This window comes from Mchenga conophoros, linkage group LG17, assembly GCF_057382185.1.
Source record: "Mchenga conophoros isolate Kocher_MC1m ecotype Shallow Benthic linkage group LG17, M_conophoros_male_GT1.1, whole genome shotgun sequence".
NCBI lineage: Eukaryota > Metazoa > Chordata > Actinopteri > Cichliformes > Cichlidae > Mchenga > Mchenga conophoros.
In genome coordinates, this window is record NC_140542.1 from 40,458,489 (window position 1) to 40,480,282 (window position 21,794).

The 21,794-nt window shown below is 44.4% G+C and overlaps 2 protein-coding genes across 3 annotated transcripts in view; one reads left to right on the plus strand and one right to left on the minus strand.

Moving 5' to 3' along the window:
* The first annotated feature begins 6,360 nt into the window (after positions 1-6,360).
* The window catches only part of tmem178bb (transmembrane protein 178Bb), a 69,464-nt gene continuing 54,030 nt past the window's right edge, over positions 6,361-21,794 (plus strand). The window contains exons 1-2 of the mRNA XM_085251752.1: positions 6,361-6,508; positions 6,758-7,448. Coding sequence (XP_085107878.1) covers positions 7,067-7,448 — 382 coding nt within the window. The 5' untranslated portion in view covers positions 6,361-6,508; positions 6,758-7,066. The remainder of the gene's footprint in view (positions 6,509-6,757; positions 7,449-21,794) is intronic.
* On the minus strand, positions 9,846-12,054 carry LOC146555991 (uncharacterized). 2 transcript variants are annotated; one of them, XM_085251750.1, is made up of 2 exons: positions 10,099-12,013; positions 9,846-9,962 (listed from the first exon to the last, which is right to left on the minus strand). In XM_085251750.1, exon 1 carries the CDS (start codon positions 11,996-11,998, stop codon positions 10,715-10,717), a length of 1,284 nt encoding a protein of 427 aa, XP_085107876.1. In that variant the 5' UTR covers positions 11,999-12,013; the 3' UTR covers positions 9,846-9,962; positions 10,099-10,714. The 2 variants fall into 2 exon arrangements, with proteins under 2 accessions (XP_085107876.1, XP_085107877.1); XM_085251751.1 differs by having other exon boundaries at positions 9,919-9,940; positions 10,099-12,054.

Genomic DNA, 21,794 nt, shown 5'->3' on the forward strand with positions numbered 1-21,794 from the left:
CCAGCAATAGTGCAGTGTATAGTAGTGTAAGAATGCATGAGACAGTGTCATCAGTAGCACACTTGGAAAAGATGCTTTTGCAAACGTTTGTCTAAGAGCCGTGCGTTACACAGAACCTTTTTTTATTTACTGTGGTTGAATATGAGTTATTGAATAAAAAGCTCATCTACAGTACCAGCATCATGGTTTTGATGTTAGACTGTAAAAGTCTTGGTGACCTGAAGTGTTTTCACGTCTGAAAATAGACTTAAATTAAAATGTACCAAGGTAAAGCAAGGCTTTCATGTCAGACAGCTCTGTCATAAAGCTACTCACCTGTCAAATAATATGTGCATCCAGCCTTTACATTACAGCCTTTACATTACTTGTGGCTGAAGAAAGCTGTGCTTGTTTCATCTCATGGCAAAGTGTATTTATCTCTCTCTGAAGGCATTTTCGTCTCATGTTAACAAAGACTGCAGATGAGCAAGCTGAGGGGCCAGCAGCTTGTTTCTGGTGGTTTGTGCATGCTCGTTGTGGATAAACTGCCACTCTGTGACTGAACTGATGGAAGGTATGGTGCCTACTGTTCTGAGATCAGTTAGACCAGCTACAGTTGATGGCAAAATTATTAGCCCCCGTTATGAAATTAGACAGCACTCTTGATTTCAGTGTGAAAATGACCATTAACAACAAGTCTTTTTGTATAGTGTGTCTGCTTCCAAAATAAATATGTCCACTAAGTTTAATTACAATATTTTATTGATACACCAAACTGAAAAAAGGGCAAAAATGAAACATCCAAAATTATTAGCCCCATGGCCATTAATAGTCAATACTGTACCCTTTCTGAGCCACAACTGACAACAATCTCTTAGAGTAGGTCTTTACAAGGTTGGCACAGGTCTCCTGAGGGATTTTGGCCTATTCCTCCATTGCAAACTGTTCTAGCTGCTCCAAATTGAATGGTCCACTCCAGGATCTTGGTTTTGGTATCCTTGAGGAACTGTTGGACTAATTTTGATGCATGCTTTGGGTCATTGTCTTGCTGGAAGACCCAGCGATGACCTAAGCCTAGACTATGAGCAGATTTCTGCAAATTCTCCTTCAAAATGTCAACATAATTTCTTTTTTCATGATGTCATGCAACCAAACAAGGCTTCCTGTGCCCGAGGCGCCAAAACAGCCTCACAGCATGATGTTCCCAACTGTGCTCCAGGGCCCTATTTCAGGAAGCCGGTTTAGAAAACTCAGAGTGAAAAACGATACTCAGGGTTGAGTAACCCCAAACTGTCCAACTCGGAATATTCGGTTTCAGAAAGGCTGATAACAATTAGTTCAGTCAACGCGGAGTTGCTTTAACCCCAAGTTAAGCGCGCGCACGAGGATACATAAAGCCCTGATTAGTGGAGCACAGATTAAGCGAGTCACCATGGAGACGGAGGGAAAGAAGGCGCGGTCAATGTATTTTACAGCGCTTGAGGCCGAAATTCTGATGGCAGCATATGCCGATAACATGCAAATTTTGCGGAAAAAAAGTAACACAGCCTCAGCTGCAAAAGAAAGAGAGCATGCACGGCAAAACATAGCCGACAGAGTCAATGCGTGAGTGTTAATATAAACATTGATCGAGGGATTTCCACCCATTTAACACGTTATTTTATCATATGTTATTTTATTTGTTATTTTATACATTTTATTTTGTGATGTGATGTGAGCGCAGGTGCAACCCAACAGGCCCCAAACGTGCCTGGCAGCAAGTAAAAATGAAATATAAAAATATAGTCCAAACAGGTAAGGTGTAATTGTATTATGAGCCATAGTGCTTGGTCTGTTTGTCCCATGTAAATCAATTGCAGTTAGAGGCTACATTAACTTCCCCTCTGTAAGCACTTATTGAAATTATCTGAGCACATTACAAGTACATATTTGCTTACTCTGTATGCTCAAATGTGGCCCGTTATAGCCAACAGAAAAAAAGCGGAGGCCCGAAAAACAGGTGGAGGTCGTCCACCACCACCACTCACAGAGGCTGAGCAGTTGGCTTCCACATTTGTGATAATGTTGGCAGCATCACATATGATCTTCACAGTGCAGAGAACACAAATTAGCATCCATTACTATAATGAAATAATTTGTTAGTTTGAAATGCTACAGGGAACTATGTACCTGTACATTAATGCTGTGGAAAGACTTCCTGTTCACATAGTCTCCTTCATTTACTGAAGGAGCAATGATTGGAATGTGAGTGCCATCTGTACAGCCAATCACGCCTGGGAACCGTGAGAATAAATGTAAAATTTAAGTAGTAGTTCAAGTATCACCACATCATAAATTAAGTTTCGTTCATCCTGCTACCTGCAATTTTGTGGCATCCCTCTTTGATAAATCTTGTGGGTCTGTGACCGGGGAACACCACAAACGAGTACAGGAGACGTTTCAGTGCAACTGTAACATTCCTGACTGCCCGACAGACGGTAGCCTTGGAAACGTGCTCAGCGTCACCAATATTATACAGAAAGCTCCCGTTTGCAAAAAACCGAAGTGCAATACAAATAATATGTACAGAACTGAGAGCATGTCCGCGATGTGTCACATGAGCAATATTAGGCCTGAGGATGTTATTCAAATAAATTATAGATTGTGCTGAAAAACGGTAACGTTCACACAGGAAATCATCAGGAAATGATCAAATGTCCGAACGCGCTCTAATCACTCTCTCCCGGCGGAGAGCTCTGCGGAGAATTTGGGCTTCAACATCTACTGGCTCTTCAAGGAAGGAGCACGCCATGTCTGACACTTCCTACAGTCAGGTTTCCGACAAAGGGGCGGAGACAGTCAGGGTTAGTTGAAGTAAACCTGCTAGGGGGCAGGTTAGCTTCACGGAGTGTGTCGTCATAGTAACTCGCTCAGAATTAATCTAAACTCGCTTTGTGAAACCGAAAACCCAGAGTTTCCGTTAACTCAGGATATACTTACTCAGAGTTTGCACTAAACCGGCTTCCTGAAATAGGGCCCTGGGGTTGAAGGCCTGTGGCTTTCTTCGCCAAACATAAGCAACAACTGTGCTGAAACAGTTCCAGTTTAGTCTCATCAGATCAAAGCACAGACTACCAAAACTCATCTTTACCTTTCAAATGTTCATGGGCAAACCTCAGTCGGGCTACGATGTGCTGCTCTTTGAGTAAAGGGGATGTTCTGGGACGATGCTGCTAAAGTCAATGAAGAGCCGTCACAACTGTGTTCCTTGAAACATCAACTCCAGATGCAGATGTCCGGGGTTCCTTGCTGACATCTTTGACTATTTTCCTCTCCAGAGTTCTTGAAATCTTGTGCTTACAGCCACGGCCAGGTTTGTTTCTTACAGAATTCGTCTCCTTGTACTTGGCAATGATGCAACATACAGCATTTCTAGACACTGTGAATTGCTTGGAAATGGCAATGTAGCCTTGCCCTTTATAACGAGCCTCTACTATCTTTTTTCTGAGCTCCAGAATTATTTCCTTTGTCTTTGGCAATGGTCAGTAACAGTAACTCTCATGTGTTCAAGTCCCTGTTCCTTGGACCCTTTCTATGCTGATTGAATGTTGTTAGGAAGCCAGTTGACTGCACACCTGTGGTTTCAAAGCTGATTGGTGAATTGATCAAGGAGTTTTGAAAGCAAACATTCACATAGGGCTAATATTTTTGACCACCCCATTTTTTTATTATATTTGATATAAAGCAAGCCTAGAAATGCATTTTATAATATACCAAAAGCTACTAAATAGCGCTGGTGAATGTTTGATTATATCAAGTTTCATCAATGCTGCAAACATTGGGCAAAAGTTTAGCAAAATGATCCAAAATTCCTGGGGGGCTAATAATTTTGGCCTCAACTGTAGCATTAGCCAGTAAACGAGCTTCAGTAATTTAGCATCATAATAAATGGGATTCTCTTGCTAACAGCCTTGGGCAACAAGTGTGACGTCAAGAAGATGGAGTTTGAAAAAGTTTTAAATAATTCAGTTAGCATGAGCATTAGCATGATGGAGAGGGGGACGATGGCTCTGACCAAGTTGAACAGGATAGCAGAACGGTGAAGATGCTCATGTAGAGTGCATACAGGCAACACTAATGGTATGCACCCTACCACTTTATCATGGTAAAAAGGTGTAGTGAAGGAAGACAGTTTGAGGATTCTTATGTTAAACCACTGAGTACATGTGAAAGATGAGTAATGTTTACTCTGACAAACGTTGGATGAATTTCTTAAACTAAGTCGACACAGCAAAGCGAATTCGTTTGCTGAGTAAACATAAAGGCTGTGAAGTTCTTCCTTTATTTGTATTTTGTCAGTGTTTCTTTCTTTTTCGACTTAGCTCATTAGAATTACATTTTCATTTTGTTTTTTACCAACTGAAGATTTTAAATGTAGAGCCGTTCCAGCAGGGTTCTGTTAGGGTCTTGTTTAATATTGTTGGGCTCCCTGTGTGACTATTTTTCCTTGTTCTCTGTATTTCTAGTTTAGGTTGTGTTGTTTGTTATTAGGCCCCTTTTCATGTCCTGGTCTCGTCTCTGTGTCCTTCCCTGTGAAGTCTTCCTCTTCTCCAGGTGTAGTTGCCTGTTTCCCAGTCATGTTTCTATGTGTCTGTCTGCTTTCTCTCACCTCTCTTGGCCCTCTCCCTTTGTTCCCTGTATTTTAGTCAGTCTGCGCCTCAGTTTGTGTGTCCTGTTTTATTCTGCAGCCACTTGTCCCCGTCTCACCTCTTAGACTGTTGCCAGCCGTGTTCTCCAGGTGTTTCCTCTTTGTCCTGATTCCCTCTTGTATTTAGTGTCTGTTTCCTTCTTACTGTGTGTCCTGTCTAAGTGTCAGTTCTCTGTTTGAACCTGTCTGTTGGTATTTGCCAGTTCCAGTTTCCGAGCACAGTCCCGTCTGCTGTCTGAAATTTGGATCTGCAAATGTGCCTGCCACACACAGCGTTTCCTGCCAGCTTCCTGCAAACACTGCTCTGTGTTTTGACTGCACTTTCACTCTCGATCAATACTTTACCATTTATTATTTTTCATTCTGTTCAGTTTTTTCCCAATTTTCATTTAAGCCGAAGCTACTTTGAGAAGTTGAATGGATCTTTTGAATCGTCACTGAATTGATTGCAGCTCTAGGTGGCACCCGGAGTCTATTGCTCTTTAATAACAGAAGATGGCGCCAGATATGAAGAAACAGAAAGATTGTTCTGGATGTTTTCAGTCCAAATTTTTTAAAATGTGCATTTTTTATGTACCTCAGTGAATTGTTTAAGCAGCTTCGATCAGCATAATTATGACCAATCATAAATTCCTTTAGCTTCCTTCTAAATATGTGACTCAATGTCTTTTTGTGCTGCAGTGCTCAAACACCTCCAAAACAAATGTGTCAGGCTAAATAAACAGCATACAACATACTAATATCAATATTGCCTACATTAACTGAAAAGCAGCTCTTCTGGGTCCTAAAATAGCCGGTTTCTGCAGAATATGGCATATTCTTTATGGGTGATGAAAAGTTTAAGAACCAACACTACTTGAATTCAGGGAAACATGGTTTCAGCTGTCCCTTCATTTTAATGTGACCCAAAATGTTTGAGCTACACAGACATGAACATGGACCATAGTTATCAAAACCACCTTTGAGGTGAATGTCTCCACCAATAAACACTCAGAAGAACAGTAATACCAGCTGCTGCTGGTCAGTCCACCAACATATGCTTTATACACTATGACTGACAGCAGCCTGTTCAGGAGCTGAAGCGATGCATGGTCACGTGACTGTGTCAAACATATGTTGTATTCCTGCAGGAAGCACTTATTGAGGCAAAACACTAGAAACAACTGAAAACCTATTTCACATGATCACATTTGGAAACTTCACAGCAGAAATTCCTGTTTTGCCCCCCCCCATTAGTTTGAAGGGAACGGCTCAGCTTTCAGTGTTTCAAGCACAATGTTCTAACACTGTGAGGAATCCACTCCGCCTCCATCGCTGCTTCGTTGGATTTTTCCGTTTAAGTGAATGTCAGTGCAGCACTCTGTAGATCTGGTTACCACAGATCGATACATCTGTAGCACATCTGTATATTTGTTCATACAATACCTGTAAATCTGCCCGTCTGTATAGCAATATAAACATCTGTATACTTAACTTATTTGTACATAATCTGTTCATATTCCCACCTTTATTCCTACCCGTATTGGTATATAATCTGCTCCTATTGCTCTTACTGCTCTTGCACGTGTGATTAGATTCAAACTGTAATGACAATAAAGTTGAATCCGAATCAAAAATCAAACCTGACTGGAGATTTCACGCGGGCAGCTGTAGTCATGTAGCCCGTGAGCTGACGGCGCTGCTCCAGACAGACGGGTGCTGATTGGTCAGCGCACAGGCCTGATGTGTAGCAGCTGCCGTCATCCCCTCAGACGTGCTGGGGATGCTGACTGTGGCGCTGATACCCCTGCGCTGTGCTCTGGCTGGTGGGCTGCGGCTGCGTGGGCTCTGTGGACACATCAGGTTGGTTCTCTAAACTATGAGCTGCACGTTATAGGTGGTGCATGTTCGTGCTCCTTCAATCGCACCCTTACATTCGGTAAATACGGCTGTATAAATCACTCGTTGCATGTTTGCACTCTTCCTCGTTCATCGTTACTGTCAGTGGGTGGGTTCTGCAGTGGTTCGTGTCACGTATGGCCTACTACATGTTTAACTAAACCCTTAGCGGCGTGCTGATGTGTTTTGTGCTTGATGGTGTCGCCCTATCAGACAGACGGATCCGTGGCTGGGAGCTGAAATGAGATAAGCGTCTTTTTCTCTCCGCCGAGGTGCTGCAGCGCCGCGCACGCAGGACGGACGTGGGCACTTTATCACCGAAAACCTCCGCGTCCGGGGATTAAACGTATTTGTCTGCAGACTGTGCCGCCGGAAAGGTTCGCCTTCCGTTTGTACATAAAGGTCACCCGGAGGATGGTCCCGACGCTGCTCTCCAGAGGTGATGTGAGTTGAAGCGGTGGGGAAGCCGCAGAGGAGCTGTCCGTCTGTCGAGGTGCTGATGCGGCTGTGACAGAACCGAGCATGGCTGCGGGGAAGTTACTGCTCTACGCCGGCCTCTCTCTTTCTCTTTGCGCCCTGGGCATGCTGGCCGTGGCGATGTGCTCCGACCACTGGTACGAGACAGACGCCAGACGGTACAGGGAGCGGTGCCGAAGCTTTTCCAGCCGCCGCAAGGACCCGGGCTTCATCTACATCCCCAACAACAGCCTACCGCTGCGGGCCAGCCGGAGCAGCGTGTCCCGATGGCAAGAGAAGCTGCTTTTGGCCCGGAACAGACGGCAGCTGTTCGCCATGAGCGCCGCAGATGAATGTAGTAGGCAGTATAACTCCACCAACATGGGGCTGTGGAGGAAATGCCATCGGCTGGCCTTCGACCACGAAATCGAAGAGAGCATCCGGAAAGGTAAGACAAGAATGACACAGACGTTACGTTAGAGTGACAGAAACACGATGGATGTGCTGGAACATGAGTCGCAGGAAAGGATTCAGGCTGCTCTGTGGTCAATGATCGCACAATATAAATCATCCTGTTCTGGAAGCTCATGTTGCTCCACGGGCATGGCTCAGGGTTAGGGCCTGTTGTCATGCTATTTGCATGTTGACGATGACGCCGAGCAGCAGTGTGTGTGAACCTGCTCCTGCAAAATATGACATAATCGTTTCAGGATGTGCACTGGCTCGCCAAGCACTCAGCGTGAAACAGGAAGAGCTGCTTGTTAAGGAAGGAGCTAAAGAGCAGTATGTGACACTCTGTGAATGAGTAATGCAGCATTGCAAATCAAAAATGTTAACTGTGCTATAGTACAACAAGTATGTGCAGATGATCAGGACAGTACAGACTGTGGTACTGTCCACATTACTTCATCAACAGGAACTGGAGCCAAGTTACTCCCTCACTGACACAGCGTAGCTTCACATATGAGGGATTTGTTTGTGATCCTGGGATCTTTTGCTCGTTAGAAGAATGTGTAAACTGCTGCACTATGGAGTCACGTCACCTTTGTTTGCTATTATAAAGTGTAGCTTATCTATCAAAATAGAGTCAGGCGAAACCTATGAGGACCATATGAGACATGGTCGTTTTAGTACTGCTTATGCAAATGTTAATTCCTGCATTTAAACAAACACCCACCATGATTTGTATATTCAAAGTCCAGGTCCGTCCTTCTGCCTCTGACTGTGCTTCACAGGCGAGCTGCGTGTTAAGGCAAGGAGGATGAGCTTTCTGATGGAAGTTACTGGCTCGAGTCAAAAATGGAACAAGACTGTGTGTGTGTGTGTGTGTGTGTGTGTGTGTGTGTGTGTGTGTGTGTGTGTGGTGATATGTGCGGTGATATGTGCATATGTGTGTGTGAGCTGCAGCTGTGCCTTCCTTTGACGATGCCTGAATGGCCTTGATGGCCTACCATCTGCAGTAATGGGCAGCCCACAGTCAGAGCTCTCAGTGATCAGATGAATGCCTCCATAGAGAGCTCTGATCTGTTCCATCTCCATCAGCTTGGAAAACTATGTGTGGTTTGTCTCCATGATGCCTCTGAGTGTCACCTCACAGTAATGGATCGATAAGGACGTAGCTGTGGGCATAAACCCTTAAATCCATGCACGATGCATGTACAGTTGTGTGATCATCTAACAACTCCTGTAGCTACATGCAGCTGCTTTACAACAACACAGTCAGCAGTGACAAGGTTCAAGGTTCAAGGTTCTTTATTATTTGTCACATGCATAGTTATACAAGTATAACACACAGTGAAATGTAGCCTGACACGCTCCTCGACATGTGCAAAAATTGGGGGGGGGGGGGGGGGGGGGGTGTAGAGGAAGAACATCATATATATATATATATATATATATATATATATATATATATATATATATATATATATATATATATATACACATATAGTATATACATTGTGCATGTGCAGTAGTAGCAGCAAGCAGGTGAATTCTGTACATTAATATGAATAGATATCTGACTATTTTACAGGATAGACAATATAAACATATTTAAAATTAAAGGAATTGAAATGTACATTGTGCCTTGGTTTAGTGTCTGGAAGAGTCCTGTCTCAGTCAATTATAGATGATGTGAGAGGGCGGGTGTGTGTGTTTAGGGCACGGATGGCTTGGGGATAGAAGCTCCTCTTGAGTCTCTCTGTCCTTGCCCGGAAGATGCGGAACCTTCTACCAGATTGCAGAAGTTGGAACAGTTTGTTGCCAGGATGGGACGGGTCCTTCAGTATCTGCGCTGCTCTAGTCCGGCATCTCCTGGTGTAGGTGTCCTGAAGCGGGGGGAGAGCAATCCTGCAGCAGCGTTCTGCTGTACGGATCACTCTCTGGAGAGCTTTTTGGTCCTTCACACAGCTGTTCCCAAACCACGATGTCATGTTCTGTGTGAGGATGCTCTCCACAGCGCCTGTATAGAAAATCCTGAGGATCTTTGGAGAGACCCTGAACTTCCTCAGTTGTCGTAGGTGATACAGGCGCTGCCTAGCCTTTTTGGTCTGGACCTGAATGTGGGCAGCCCATGTCAGGTCTGAGGAGATGTGGACACCAAGATACTTGAAGGACTGCACCCTCTCCACTGGAGCTCCATTGATGATAATGGGCTTGTAGTCTCTGTGCTGACCCCTTCTGAAGTCCACCACCAGCTCCTTGGTCTTGCTGACGTTCAGCTGGAGGTGGTTGTCCTGGCACCACGATGCCAGATTCTTCACTTCATCCATGTAGGCCGTCTCATCGTTGTTGGAGATGGCACCCAACACCACTGTGTCGTCAGCAAACTTCACAATGGTGTTGGAGCCATGGGTGGCCACACAGTCTGAAGTGTAGAGGGAGTAGAGCAGTGGCGAGAGGACACATCCCTGAGGTGCTCCTGTGTTGATGGTGATGCTGTTGGAGAAGCACCTGCCCACTAGAGCAGGGCGATATGGCCAAAAATATTTATCACGATATATATTTGAAAATTTGCGATAACGATATAACCGACGATATAATTGATGCGAGACAAAATACAACTCCACAACATTACTATAATATTAATGACTAACCTCGTATTATGGATGGATTATCTCAGTTGTTCTCCTGACTGAAGTTTGGTCCGTTTACAGCATCCTGCCATGCGATTGCATTTGTCTCTAACCATGAAGAACCTTCACGTTAACTTTTATAAGTGGAAAAGTGTTAGCGTTCATCCTCCAGCTTCACTGTTTATGTTATGCTAACATAGCTGTGTCGCTAGCGATCACGTAGCACATCATTATATACCAGCTAGCCCAACTTCAGTAACCCTACAAACGTCACTGCTGTTTAGTTTCCTGTCTTCATTTATGTTGGAAGTGATAGCAGAGCTGTACGTTTGATTTTTTTTCAGAAATCTCTCCGTCAGAACATGCTATATCATGCTTAGGTAACTAGCGAAACTAGCGAGCTAACTTCCGCTAGCTTCCTGCTAACTTCTAACTCCGTTAAATGTAATAACTTTTGTTTTCATGGATGCCTGGAAGTTAAACTTTATAGTTACACCTGGTAAAGCAGCAATGCTGATCGTTTTATTAAAGATGAAAGAATTTAGACAGTTTTTAACTCTAAGTGATGCTGCAGTGTTCGTTTGACCTGAAGCATACGGAGTTTAGGACCCAGATTACTCCCAGATTTAAGAGCATCTTAGTCCGACAAATACGACAATAACGACGGCCGCTTGCATGTTCTGCAAAAAAATGTGCTTTGTTGTGTATCTGACGGACAAACACCAAACCAGTTCCACATCACGGAAGTTGCATCATTTTTACAAACCAATTCTGGTTCATCTGTTTCACTCAACAATCGGCCATGTGCGTATGAAAACAAAGGCACTGCGCATGCGCGTTTCATTTTCCTATCGTTGCCTAACATTATACCGGTATTACCGTGAACGGTATAATATGGCCCAGCCCTACTGCCCACCCTCACCACCTGAGTTCTGCCAGTGAGGAAGTCCAACACCCATGCACACAGACGGCTGTTAAGTCCCAGATCCCTCAGCTTTGTGAACAGTCTGCAGGGCACTATTGTGTTAAACGCTGAACTGTAATCAACAAACAGCATTCGCACATAGTTACCCTGTTTCTTGTCCACGTGGCTGAGAGTGGTGTGTAGGACGTGGGCGATGGCATCCTCTGTGGATCTGTTGGATCTGTAGGCGAACTGCAGCGGATCTGTGGTGTCTGGGATGGAGGAGGAGATGATGTTCTTCAGCAGCCTCTCAAACACCTTCATTACTACCGAGGTCAGTGCAACTGGCCGGTAATTGTTCAGGGATGAGGGTTTGCTGTTCTTGGGCACAGGGATGATGGTGGATCTTTTGAAGCATGTGGGGACCACAGACTTCGCCAGGGACTCGTTGAAGATGTAAGTGAACACACCTGCTAGCTGGTCAGCACAGCAGCGCAGCAGACGGCCGGTGATGCCGTCTGGCCCCGCCGCTTTCCTTGTGTTCACTCTCCTCAGTGCCGCTCGGACGTCACGCTCCGCGATGCTGGTCACCGGTCTCTCGCTGATGACGTCACTGTCCTCGGTAGTCAGGCGGTAGATAGCATTAGCCGCCTGGCTAACCTCGAAACGGGCGTAGAACCGATTCAGCTCGTTGGTGAATGCAGAGTCGGCGTTGATCGGCGCAGTGTCCCTGGCTTTGTAGTCCGTAATGGTGCGTAGTCCGTGCCACATACTCCGTGTGTCGCCCTGGTGGAAGTGGGACTCCACATGTTCCCGGTACCGGCGTTTGGCATCTCTCACCGCGCGCCGCACGCCGTATGAGGCCGCTTTGTAGGCGCTCATATCGCCAGTGGCGAGACCCGCGTTGTAGGAGGCGGTCCTGGCGTTTACTGCAGTGCGGATCGATCTGTCCATCCACGGTTTCTGGTTTGGGAATGTGGTGACTCTCGCAGTGGGGATAATCTCCTCCGCTAGCATACTGACGAAGCATACTGCTACTTCCGTAAACTCGTTGATGTCGACTGCGCATGCTCTGAACATGTCCCAGTCTACGTCGTTGAGTGCGTCCTGTAGCGTAGCTTCTGATTGGGCAGTCCACCGTTTTACTTCCTTCGTGGTCACGTCTTCCCTCCGTATGCTTTGTTTATACTGGGGGATGAGGAAGATGGCGTTGTGGTCAGACTTCCCAAAAGCCGGGTGTGAGACCGCTTTGTAGCCCTGCTTGTATGGCGTGTAGCAGTGATCCAAAATTCGATCCCCTCTCGTTGGACACGAGACATGCTGGTAAAAGTTTGGCATGACTTGTCTGAGGTTCGCTTTGTTAAAGTCTCCTGCTACAATGAGGGCTGCGCCCGGGTCCTTGTTTTGAAGCGAGCTCAGCACATCATGTAATTCGGACAAAGCCATACCTGTGTCCGCTTGGGGTGGGATGTAGACCGCCGTGGCGATGACTGAGGTGAACTCACGGGGCAGATAGAAAGGGCGGCACTTAATGCTCAGGAACTCCAGATGTGGCGAGCAGCCGCTGGAGACAGTAGAAATGCTCCTGGCATCACACCACTTTCTGTTTACCATGAAACACACTCCCCCACCTTTGGTTTTGTTCGACTCTGCCGTTCTGTCCGCGCGGAGCACAAAGAATGAATCCGACGGAGTTACGGCCTGGTCCGGCACGGTGGGGGTCAGCCATGTCTCCGTGAAGCACAGAATGTTGCAGTCCCTCATGTCACGTTGGACACCTACAAGCAGCAACCTATTAGAACCATATTTTACCAAATTACTGCTGCAACTACACCACAAATACAATTGCTGCCAATTCTTTTAGTGATACTGGTATTACTAATACTACTGTTCAAAGTATAAAAGTTCAGTGGGAACACCAGACAGGCACCAATACCCCATCAGCCTTTTATGGCTGTGTACAAATGCCTGTTTAAATGTCATTTTTGTGATGTTAAGAAATAAGAAATATAAATCATATTAACAAATGAGTATTCGAAATGTAAAAACAGTAATTGCCCCTAAACCTAGTAAGTAGTTCCCAAAAGGTGGATTCTGTCCATCTGGACGTTTTCAGTGGGAGAAACGTTTCCTCATCATCAGGTGACGTCTTCAGTCTCAGCTGACTGCAGGTTTCAACCTTATAATCAGGACATTTGCACAATGACTGAAACCAGCAGCACTGAAGGAACAATGGGCTGTGAGGTCAGTTTGTTGATCACTCTTTCAATGATGAGGACGTACACGTCCTGGACACGGAGTCAAGGAGGCCATTTATGTGAAAAGGGAAAGACCATCTCTGAATGGAGGAGGGGGCCTAAGGGTCCATCTGTCACCATCTAATAATGCTGTGATTGCAGCCATTCCCCAACTCTCTCATGGTTATTGATCAATCATCACGACAATTTGGATATTAATGATGAAGGAACTGACCTCCCAGCCCAGTGTTCATTCAGTGCTGCTGGTTTCAGTCATTGTTCAAATGTCCTGATTATAAGGTTGAAACCTGCAGTCAGCTGAGACTGAAGACGTCACCTGATGATGAGGAAACGTTTCTCCCACTGAAAACGTCCAGATGGACAGAATCCACCTTTTGGGATTACTTACCTGGATGACTGAGCGTGCATCAATACAACCTAATAACTGGCTGTGCCACCCTTGGCAGCAACAACTGTAACTCAAGTGTTGCAGTAACTAGCAATGAGTTTCACTTCCTCGTGGGGGACATTTGACCCTCTCTGCTTTGCAAAATTGTCTTAATTCAGCCACACTGATGGTTTTCCATCATGGATGAGCTGTTTAAGGTCATTCCAAAGTATCGCAATCATTTACATTTGAAATTTAAACTCGGCCACTCAAAAATCTCCAGTTGGTTTTTGTTGTCATCCAGAGGTGGACCTGCTGCATAACCCAAGTCCTCTTGAGCTTCAGGGCAGAAACTGATGGCTGGACATTTGCCTTCAGGATGTTCTGTTAGACACCAGAATTCATGGCTCCATTAATTATAGCAAGTCATCCGGCCCTGAAGCAGCAAAGCAGTGCCAGACGATCACACGACCACACATCATGTCCGACTGTTAGTTTGATGTCCTTTTCTGAAATGGTGTTAGTTTGAAGGCAGATGTAACGGGACTCAAACCTTCCACAAAGCTCAACCTTTGCCTCACGAATCTACAGAATATTTTCTCAAAAGTCCTGGGGATCATCAACATGTTTTTTTTTTATCTTTTGCAAATGCGAGACGAGTCTTTGTGTTCTCTTTGGTCAACAGTGGTTTTCTCCTTGGAACTCTCCCACAGATGCCATTTTGCCCAGGCTCTTTGTTATCGTTGAATCACAACCTCTGACTGTAAATCAGGCAAGTGAGACATTTTTAGATGTTGTTCTGGGTTCTCCTGTGACCTCCTGGATGAGTTGTTGATAAACCATTGGAGTACCTTTGGTAGGCTGGTCGCTCCTGGGAAGGTTCATGTGTGGATAATGGCTCTCATCCTGGTTCACTGGAGTCCCAGAGCCTTAGAAATGTTTTTGTAACTCTTTCCAGACTGAAAGCTGTCACTTTGTTTTACAGCTTTTTCTTTAAAGCATGAAATCATGTGTAGCTGTATGAGATCTTTTAGCCTGCTTTACTTTGTCAGAGAGGTTCTATTGACTGAACTGAGCTTTCCAACAAATGTGGTTAACCTCAGTTAATTCATGATCGACTTTTAGGAGAATCTTTCTCCACATTTATGAAGATTAACTAGCATTGTGTTGTTGGTCTAACAGTAAATTAGCTGAATAACCAGATATGAACCTGGATATTTTAATATGCGCTTGCCTCCCCATATTCTCCTGCATATGGAAAAAACAAAGAGCTCAAGTTATTTTATAGTGCTAATATCTAAAGTTTTTTCACAATTACCAGGCGAGAGATTGAAACGCCAGCAGCCCTTTGATGAGGTCTCCTCTGTGTTTGCTTTGGTGCATAAACTTGTGCTAAGGGTCACCCAGCTGCTCCCAGTGAGCGTGTACACACACACACACACACACACACACACACACACACACACACACACACACACACACACACACACGCACTTTTTCCATCTTAACCTCAAACCCTGCTTCCTTCGGTCCACATGTCTCTGGACAGGACACTAAATACACAAACTGACCACATACTGCTGCTTCTTCATTGCTCTGCATCCTTGTTATTGGACACACATCGAAACACTGATGAATCGTGTCCTGACCATTTTAAATAGATTATGCTGTTTTTAAAAAATAAATAAATATAGAACTTGTTAAATATAAGACATGAATCATTACCTGCCCATCACTTTGCACGGTCAAATCTGATTCCCTTTCACATTTAATTTCAAACTTAACAGATCTGAGACTAATGTTTTGGTCCTCATTCATCTCTCTGGCATGTGCTCTAATATTGCTCCAGCGTTCAGTGTTTAGCCAGATCAGCAACATCCCTTCATCTCCTCATTTTCCAGTATCTTCCATAATAGCATGCTGCATCATTATGCAGATTTATGGAAAGAGGGCAGAGAAGATGAGGTATGAGGTCAACGGCTACAGCAACAGGATGACTTATCAAGTGATTATAAATTATTTCTTTACAACAAACCTCACAAATCATATTCAGGTGGAGTCTGAATGACACAGTCTGTAAGTCTGTATCACACATAAAAGAGTGTGTGTGTGTACGTGTTTACATATCTTTGTGGGGACCAACAATTGGAAATTTACTATGCTTGTGGGGACCAACAACCCTTATGGGGACAAAATCCGTCCTCACGAGTTTAAAGGTACAAAATGTGGTTTTAGTGTCAGGGTTACAGTTAGGTTATGGTTTAGGTTGTGGGTTAGGGTCAGGCATTTATTTTTGATGGTTAGGGTAAGCGGCTAGGGAAAGTATTATAATAATAATAATAATAATAATAATGGATTGGACTTATATAGCGCTTTTCAAGGCACCCAAAGCGCTTTACAATGCCACTATTCATTCACTCTCACATTCATACACTGGTGGAGGCAGCTACGGTTGTAGCCACAGCTGCCCTGGGGCAGACTGACAGAAGCGAGGCTGCCATATCGCGCCATCGGCCCCTCTGGCCAACACCAGTCAACTACATGTCCCCACAAGGATGTGAAAACATGCTGTGTGTGTGTGTGTGTGTGTGTGTGTGTGTGTGTGTGTGTGTGTGTGTGATGTTGATAATCCAAATATGTGTTGTATGATCTTGGTTACAGTGAATGGGCATGGTGCGCGATCTGCTGGGGATGTACTGCTATGGAAGCAGCTCACTCTGCTGCTGTGTCCGTCCCAAGGAAGGGACAGATAAAACAACAATGGACAAACATAAGCTAAAAACTGGTATGAGACAGAAAATGAGAATAAAGAGAAAACCAATGATGGCTGTGGAGAACAGGATGAACAGGGAGGGGAGGATTACAGAGAGAGTGTGGTGGGGGTGGGGGAGTGAGGTTTCCTGTACCATCTGCCGTCACCCTGTGAGGAAAAGGCCTTTCAGTTCCTCATAAAGACATTCACAGTCCCGTCCAAGCAGAAACAGCAGGGAAAGGCCTCGGATTGGATTACTCGATTCCCCAGGAGACCCGGGGAGGGTTAAATTAGATACTACGGGAGGTTAAAGGTATCTCACAGGTTCCCTGTAAATGAGCCCAACTGGCTGAACTACTCATTTGATAGACACATGGAGGGTTTGGCAGGTGGGTGTGGCACTTTTACGATGGACAGCTGTCTATGAGGTCTAATTTTAATGACAATAAAATAACAAGTTTCCTATTTAAACTTGACATTACAGACCTGCTTGGTGTCAAAAACTGAAACTGTAACGTCAAAATGATTTCTGCAATTAGAGGAAGATAAAAGAGGAGCACACCTGAAAGTCAGTGACGCTGGTAACATTTCAACAAGTACTCCATCCATCCACCCATTCTCATACCTTCAATGTTATGAGAAAGTGAAAGCCCCCCCCCCCCCCCCCCCCCGGTCTGTCATTGGCCAGTACTAGAGTGACACGCCCTCTTTTGATTAAACTCAGGAAGCAAAACGTTGTTTTTACTAATTCAGGAAAGAGGTAGCCATGTGAGTAAAGGTGAGGAGCTTAGTGCTGGTTTGGGTTTCCTCAGGCAGCCTTCTGAAGGTGGACATGACAAATACATATATTTTAGTGGTTTTGATTGTGTTACCTTCCAATGAAGTACTAGATCAGTATCAGTTCTTGATGATACTACTGTAAAAAATATCCAAGCAGATGACAAACGGTGGTCTCAGATTCAGCTTCTGCCTCATTTAAACCGGGTCGTAACCAGGCCATACGCGTGTCTGTGTGTCAGGTTATTATAGCCTCCATCGTTTTAAGAATCCAGGTTTTATTTAGCTTATTTATGTGAAACATGTTTTCTTGTGGCCACGGAAACACAGCCAGGAGTTCTCTCATCCTCCTGGAAACAGTTAAATTATTCACATGTGGCTGCACTCTGTGCTCATTAGTGCACCCACAGACTGAAGACAGGCTGAGCAAACTCACTCACTTCATGTTAGGTGCAGCCATCACACCCCAAGAGTAATGAAACATAGACAAAAATATTTCCCTGAGCAGTATAAGGTAACCCTTTATTTTGTGTGTCACTCTGCAGTAATGTCACACAAACATGTCAAATTATCAGAACTGTAGTCAGGCACCAGGAGAGGTTTGACTTTCAGCGCTACAAAGCTAATCTGAGGTTTCTGTGCTATTTAGCAGAGAATGATCCTGATGAACAGATGTAATGAGATTTGACAGAAGCTGCAGTGCCAGTGTACTGAATGCTCCTTTATGCCTTTGCTGTCTCTTTGTAATATTTCAGAGATGGAGTCGGGTTGAGTCTATAGTGGCTGTGAGGTGAGGAGACTCTTGCTAGTTTTGTCGCACAAAGGTTAAACATAAGGTTTGACTTCAAGCGAGTGACCTGGTTTCTGCTGCCTCACTCATTTTGACAGATACAAACTAACTCTGTTTCTCTTTTAAAGAGCTTTGTGTGTACATGTTCTCTGTTACTAATACAGGAAGCTCTTTGACTGCGTTACAGAAATCCCAGTAGAGTTTTGTAAAATAGTAAAGATCAGGAGTTAACTCAGCATGTTTCAATTCACAATCAGTTCCAAGGAAAGATCAATATTTATTTAATAAACAGAAAAGGGAATTTATGGGCCAAACCATTACACCCAGTGTTTCTCTGTGAATATGTGTATCCAGGTTTTCATCATATTCAGAATATGAGATTCATGGACAGCAAAATCTGTTCTGCATTTTTCTGAATACTGAGCATTAACACATAGCACCAGACAACTGGTTACAGCAGAGGTTCAGTGTGGGGCCCGCTCCCTGGGGGGGCGCAGAGCCATTGCAGGGGGGGGTATGAAAAGAAAAAAAAAGAATGCTTGGACACTGTTAGCATCATGGACAGGTTTTTGACGGGGCTCCCACACAAACGCAAAGCAGGAGATGAAGCATCGCTGAATATGTTTCCAAACCAACTTCATTCTAAGCCAAAGACTAGAAAATATAATGAAGCAAATCTTCCCTTTGGCTTCACCTGCACAAGTGCCGAGGTAGGTCTCCCTGCAGGATTGGTTTTCCCTGTCGGGAGCAGCGCTGGGCTCTCCAAATCAAACAGCATCCCACAGCTGTTTATGTTTTTGAACCCATTTTGCACAGAGAGGCATTTTTTGAAAAGGTAATGATAGCAATGTTGAACATTATTACACAGGAAAAAAACAACTACACGTAAAATAATCACACCGTGACGCCTCTGCCTTTCTAAATGGAGGGACAGTAACTGCCTGTGTAAATGTAAGCGTGTAAAACCTGAAGATAGTCAGATTAACAGTATTTTGTCTGTATCTGCGAAGATTTTTCTTGTAAAACAAAGGGGGGCCTAGCAAAAAAGGTTTGGGAACCACTGGGTTACAGAATAATGTTTATTAAGGAACCTGTGAAGTTCACACACACAACAGAGCAATGACTCTTTCTTACATTCTGCCAACTGTTAACCTTAAACTTTGAATAATTGTGATAGGTTGGAAGACTACTGCTATGACCCCCCTAGGCAGCACCAAAAGACTCCATGCAGCTGTTATTCACAAGATTTGACAGTAAAAGTTGACATAAGTATGAAAAACAATGTAAATACGGTATGAAAACTGTTAAAAAGTTATTAATTTTCATTATTTTTCAGTGAACTGCGATCTGTATGTTACTAATCGGCTTGTAAGCCTTTTCTGGGATCGATTGGTAGTGGCTCCATCCTCCACTAGGAGGCTTTCGCTCTCTCGCCTCATTATATTAAACTACTGCATAAGAGAAGCAACTGAAAATCACTCCAAATACATCCAGTCAAATGGATCCATTATATTATGATCATTTTGTGTCTTTTCATGGAAAATGAGAATATAAATGCAATACAAATGATGACGGCAGCTCAGCACACAAACCCGATTTCTCTTTTGCCTTTAACAACGTGCGAGTCCAGAAGCAGACAGCAGCTCTGATCGGCTGGGAGACTTACTCATCCAGTGTGACTCCTATAACCACAGGCAGCGTAGATGGACACGGTGAGAAAGCGAGAGTGATGAGGGGGAAGAATCAAGATGTGGTTTGTTTCCCCGTCGTTACAAAGCCAACATTAATGTTTGATGACCTCATGGTTTCTCCCACAGACCATCGCTGTATGGATACATACAGAGCATGGGCAGCTGTACTGTGGGACAGCAACCTTTGTACACTAAGACATAACGTACACAATGGCTGCATAGAAAGATGCACTGTGCAAAATGCACACATCCCAATGAATGCATGTATTAATAATAACCTTACCAAGACAACTTACCAATGTGTACATGATAAGTTATTAAGGGGCTGTTCCGTCCCCTCCAGTCAGACTCTCGTGTGAGCTTTATGGCCAACAACTCCCGATCCTGTTGTGGCGCTGGAAACCACTGAAATGAAACCTTGGGAGAGGTCAAGCATGTCAGAGGCAGAGCAATTCCACTAAAGTCTGGAATAAAACGTCCGTAGAAGTTGGCGAAACCAAGAAACCTTCAGTTGCTTCCGAGTCTGGGGCTCCGGTCGTTCCACCACGGCCTTAATCTTGGCCGGATCAGCCCGAAGCTGACCTTGCTCCACAATAAACCCAAAAAATGAGAGACGAACATCTGGTTCTCTAACAAGATTGGTCTGGCAGGTCTGCAAGAATGATTCTTGTGTTCTTCCAAAGACTTTGAAAAAATCTGAATGTTGTCTAGGTACATGAAAACACTGTGGTTAATGAAATCCTTCAATACATCATTGACCAATGCCTGAAAACTGCTGGGGCGTTGGTGAGACCGAAGGGCATGACCAAGCACTCGAAATGTCCGAGGTGAGTACTGAAAGCTGTCTCCCTCCCTTATCCTGACCAAATGTTAAGCATTCCTTAAATCCACCTTACTGAACATAGTAGCCCCCTGGAGAAGTTCAAAGGCGGAACACAGCTGTGGAAGAGGATACTTAATGGTGATTTTGTTTAATCCTTGAAAGTGTGTGCACAGACAGAGACTTATCATTCGTCTTCACGAAGAAAAAAACGCAGCTCAGGCAGCGATGTGGATGGATAGATTATTCCGGCTCCTAATGAGTCTGTGCTATGCCGCTCCATGGCCTCACTTTTAGGTTTGGCCAGGCTGTACAGGCGACTAGTGGGAAGTAGAGCACCAAGGAGCAGATCTATCCCACAGTGGTATCCGGTCATTAAGTGATGACGTGACGAATCCTACTTCCGGGCCTAAAGTAGTCTGCGTTTAATATGGCTTTTGTGTTGTTAACATGTTTAATGTTTTGTATTTTCTTCTATTTAATCTCAAAAAGCTCCTAAAACAGTCAGTGATCCCTGTTGACCTCCCTCGGCTTTTATTACCGCTAATCATTTATTTAAGCTCAGTTTTTAAAACCTTAGGATGTAACTACAGCCCAGCCCATGCAGCAGTATATGAATGACTAACCTCGTATTGTGGATGGATTATCTCAGTTGTTCTCCTGGCTGAAGTTTGGTCCTTTTACAGCATCCTGCCATGCGATTACATTTGTTCCTGACCACCGAGAACACTCACGTTAACTTTTATCGAGTGGAAAAAAGTTAGCTTGTTTATATTATGCTAACATAGCTGTGTCGCTAGCGGTCACGTAGCACATCATTATATACCAGCTAGCCCAACTTCAGTAACCCTACAAACGTCACTGCTGTTTAGTTTTCTGTCTTCATTTATGCTGGAAGTGATAGCAGAGCTGTACGTTTTAATTTGTTTCCAAAACCCCGCAGTCAGGACATGCTATATTGTATTTAGATAGAAGCTAGCGAGCTAACTCCCTGCTAACTTCTAACTCCGTTAAATGTCATAAATTCAGTTTTCATGGATGCCTGGATGTTAAACTCAATTGTTACACCTGGTAGAGCAGAACGCTGATCATTTTATTAAAGATGAAAGACTTTAGACAGTTTTTCAACTCTCAGTAATGCCACAGTGATCGTTTGATATATGGACCTGCAGCGGAGTTTAGGTCCAGACACGACTAGTGACGTCAGACTTTACGACCGGATTGGCGATGTGGAGGGAGGGAGAGAGCTGTCTTTGCTAAAGACCATAGCGAGGTCATGATAGACCACCGGAACTTGAGTAACTTGACAAATTCAGATGGAGCGGAGGATGAGACTCTGGGTGTGGCAGAGCGTAGAC

What these genes read in the sequence shown, in the direction of transcription:
- LOC146555991 (XM_085251750.1), bottom strand. Translation starts at nt 11,998, where the DNA reads ATGCTAGCGGAGGAGATTATCCCCACTGCGAGAGTCACCACATTCCCA.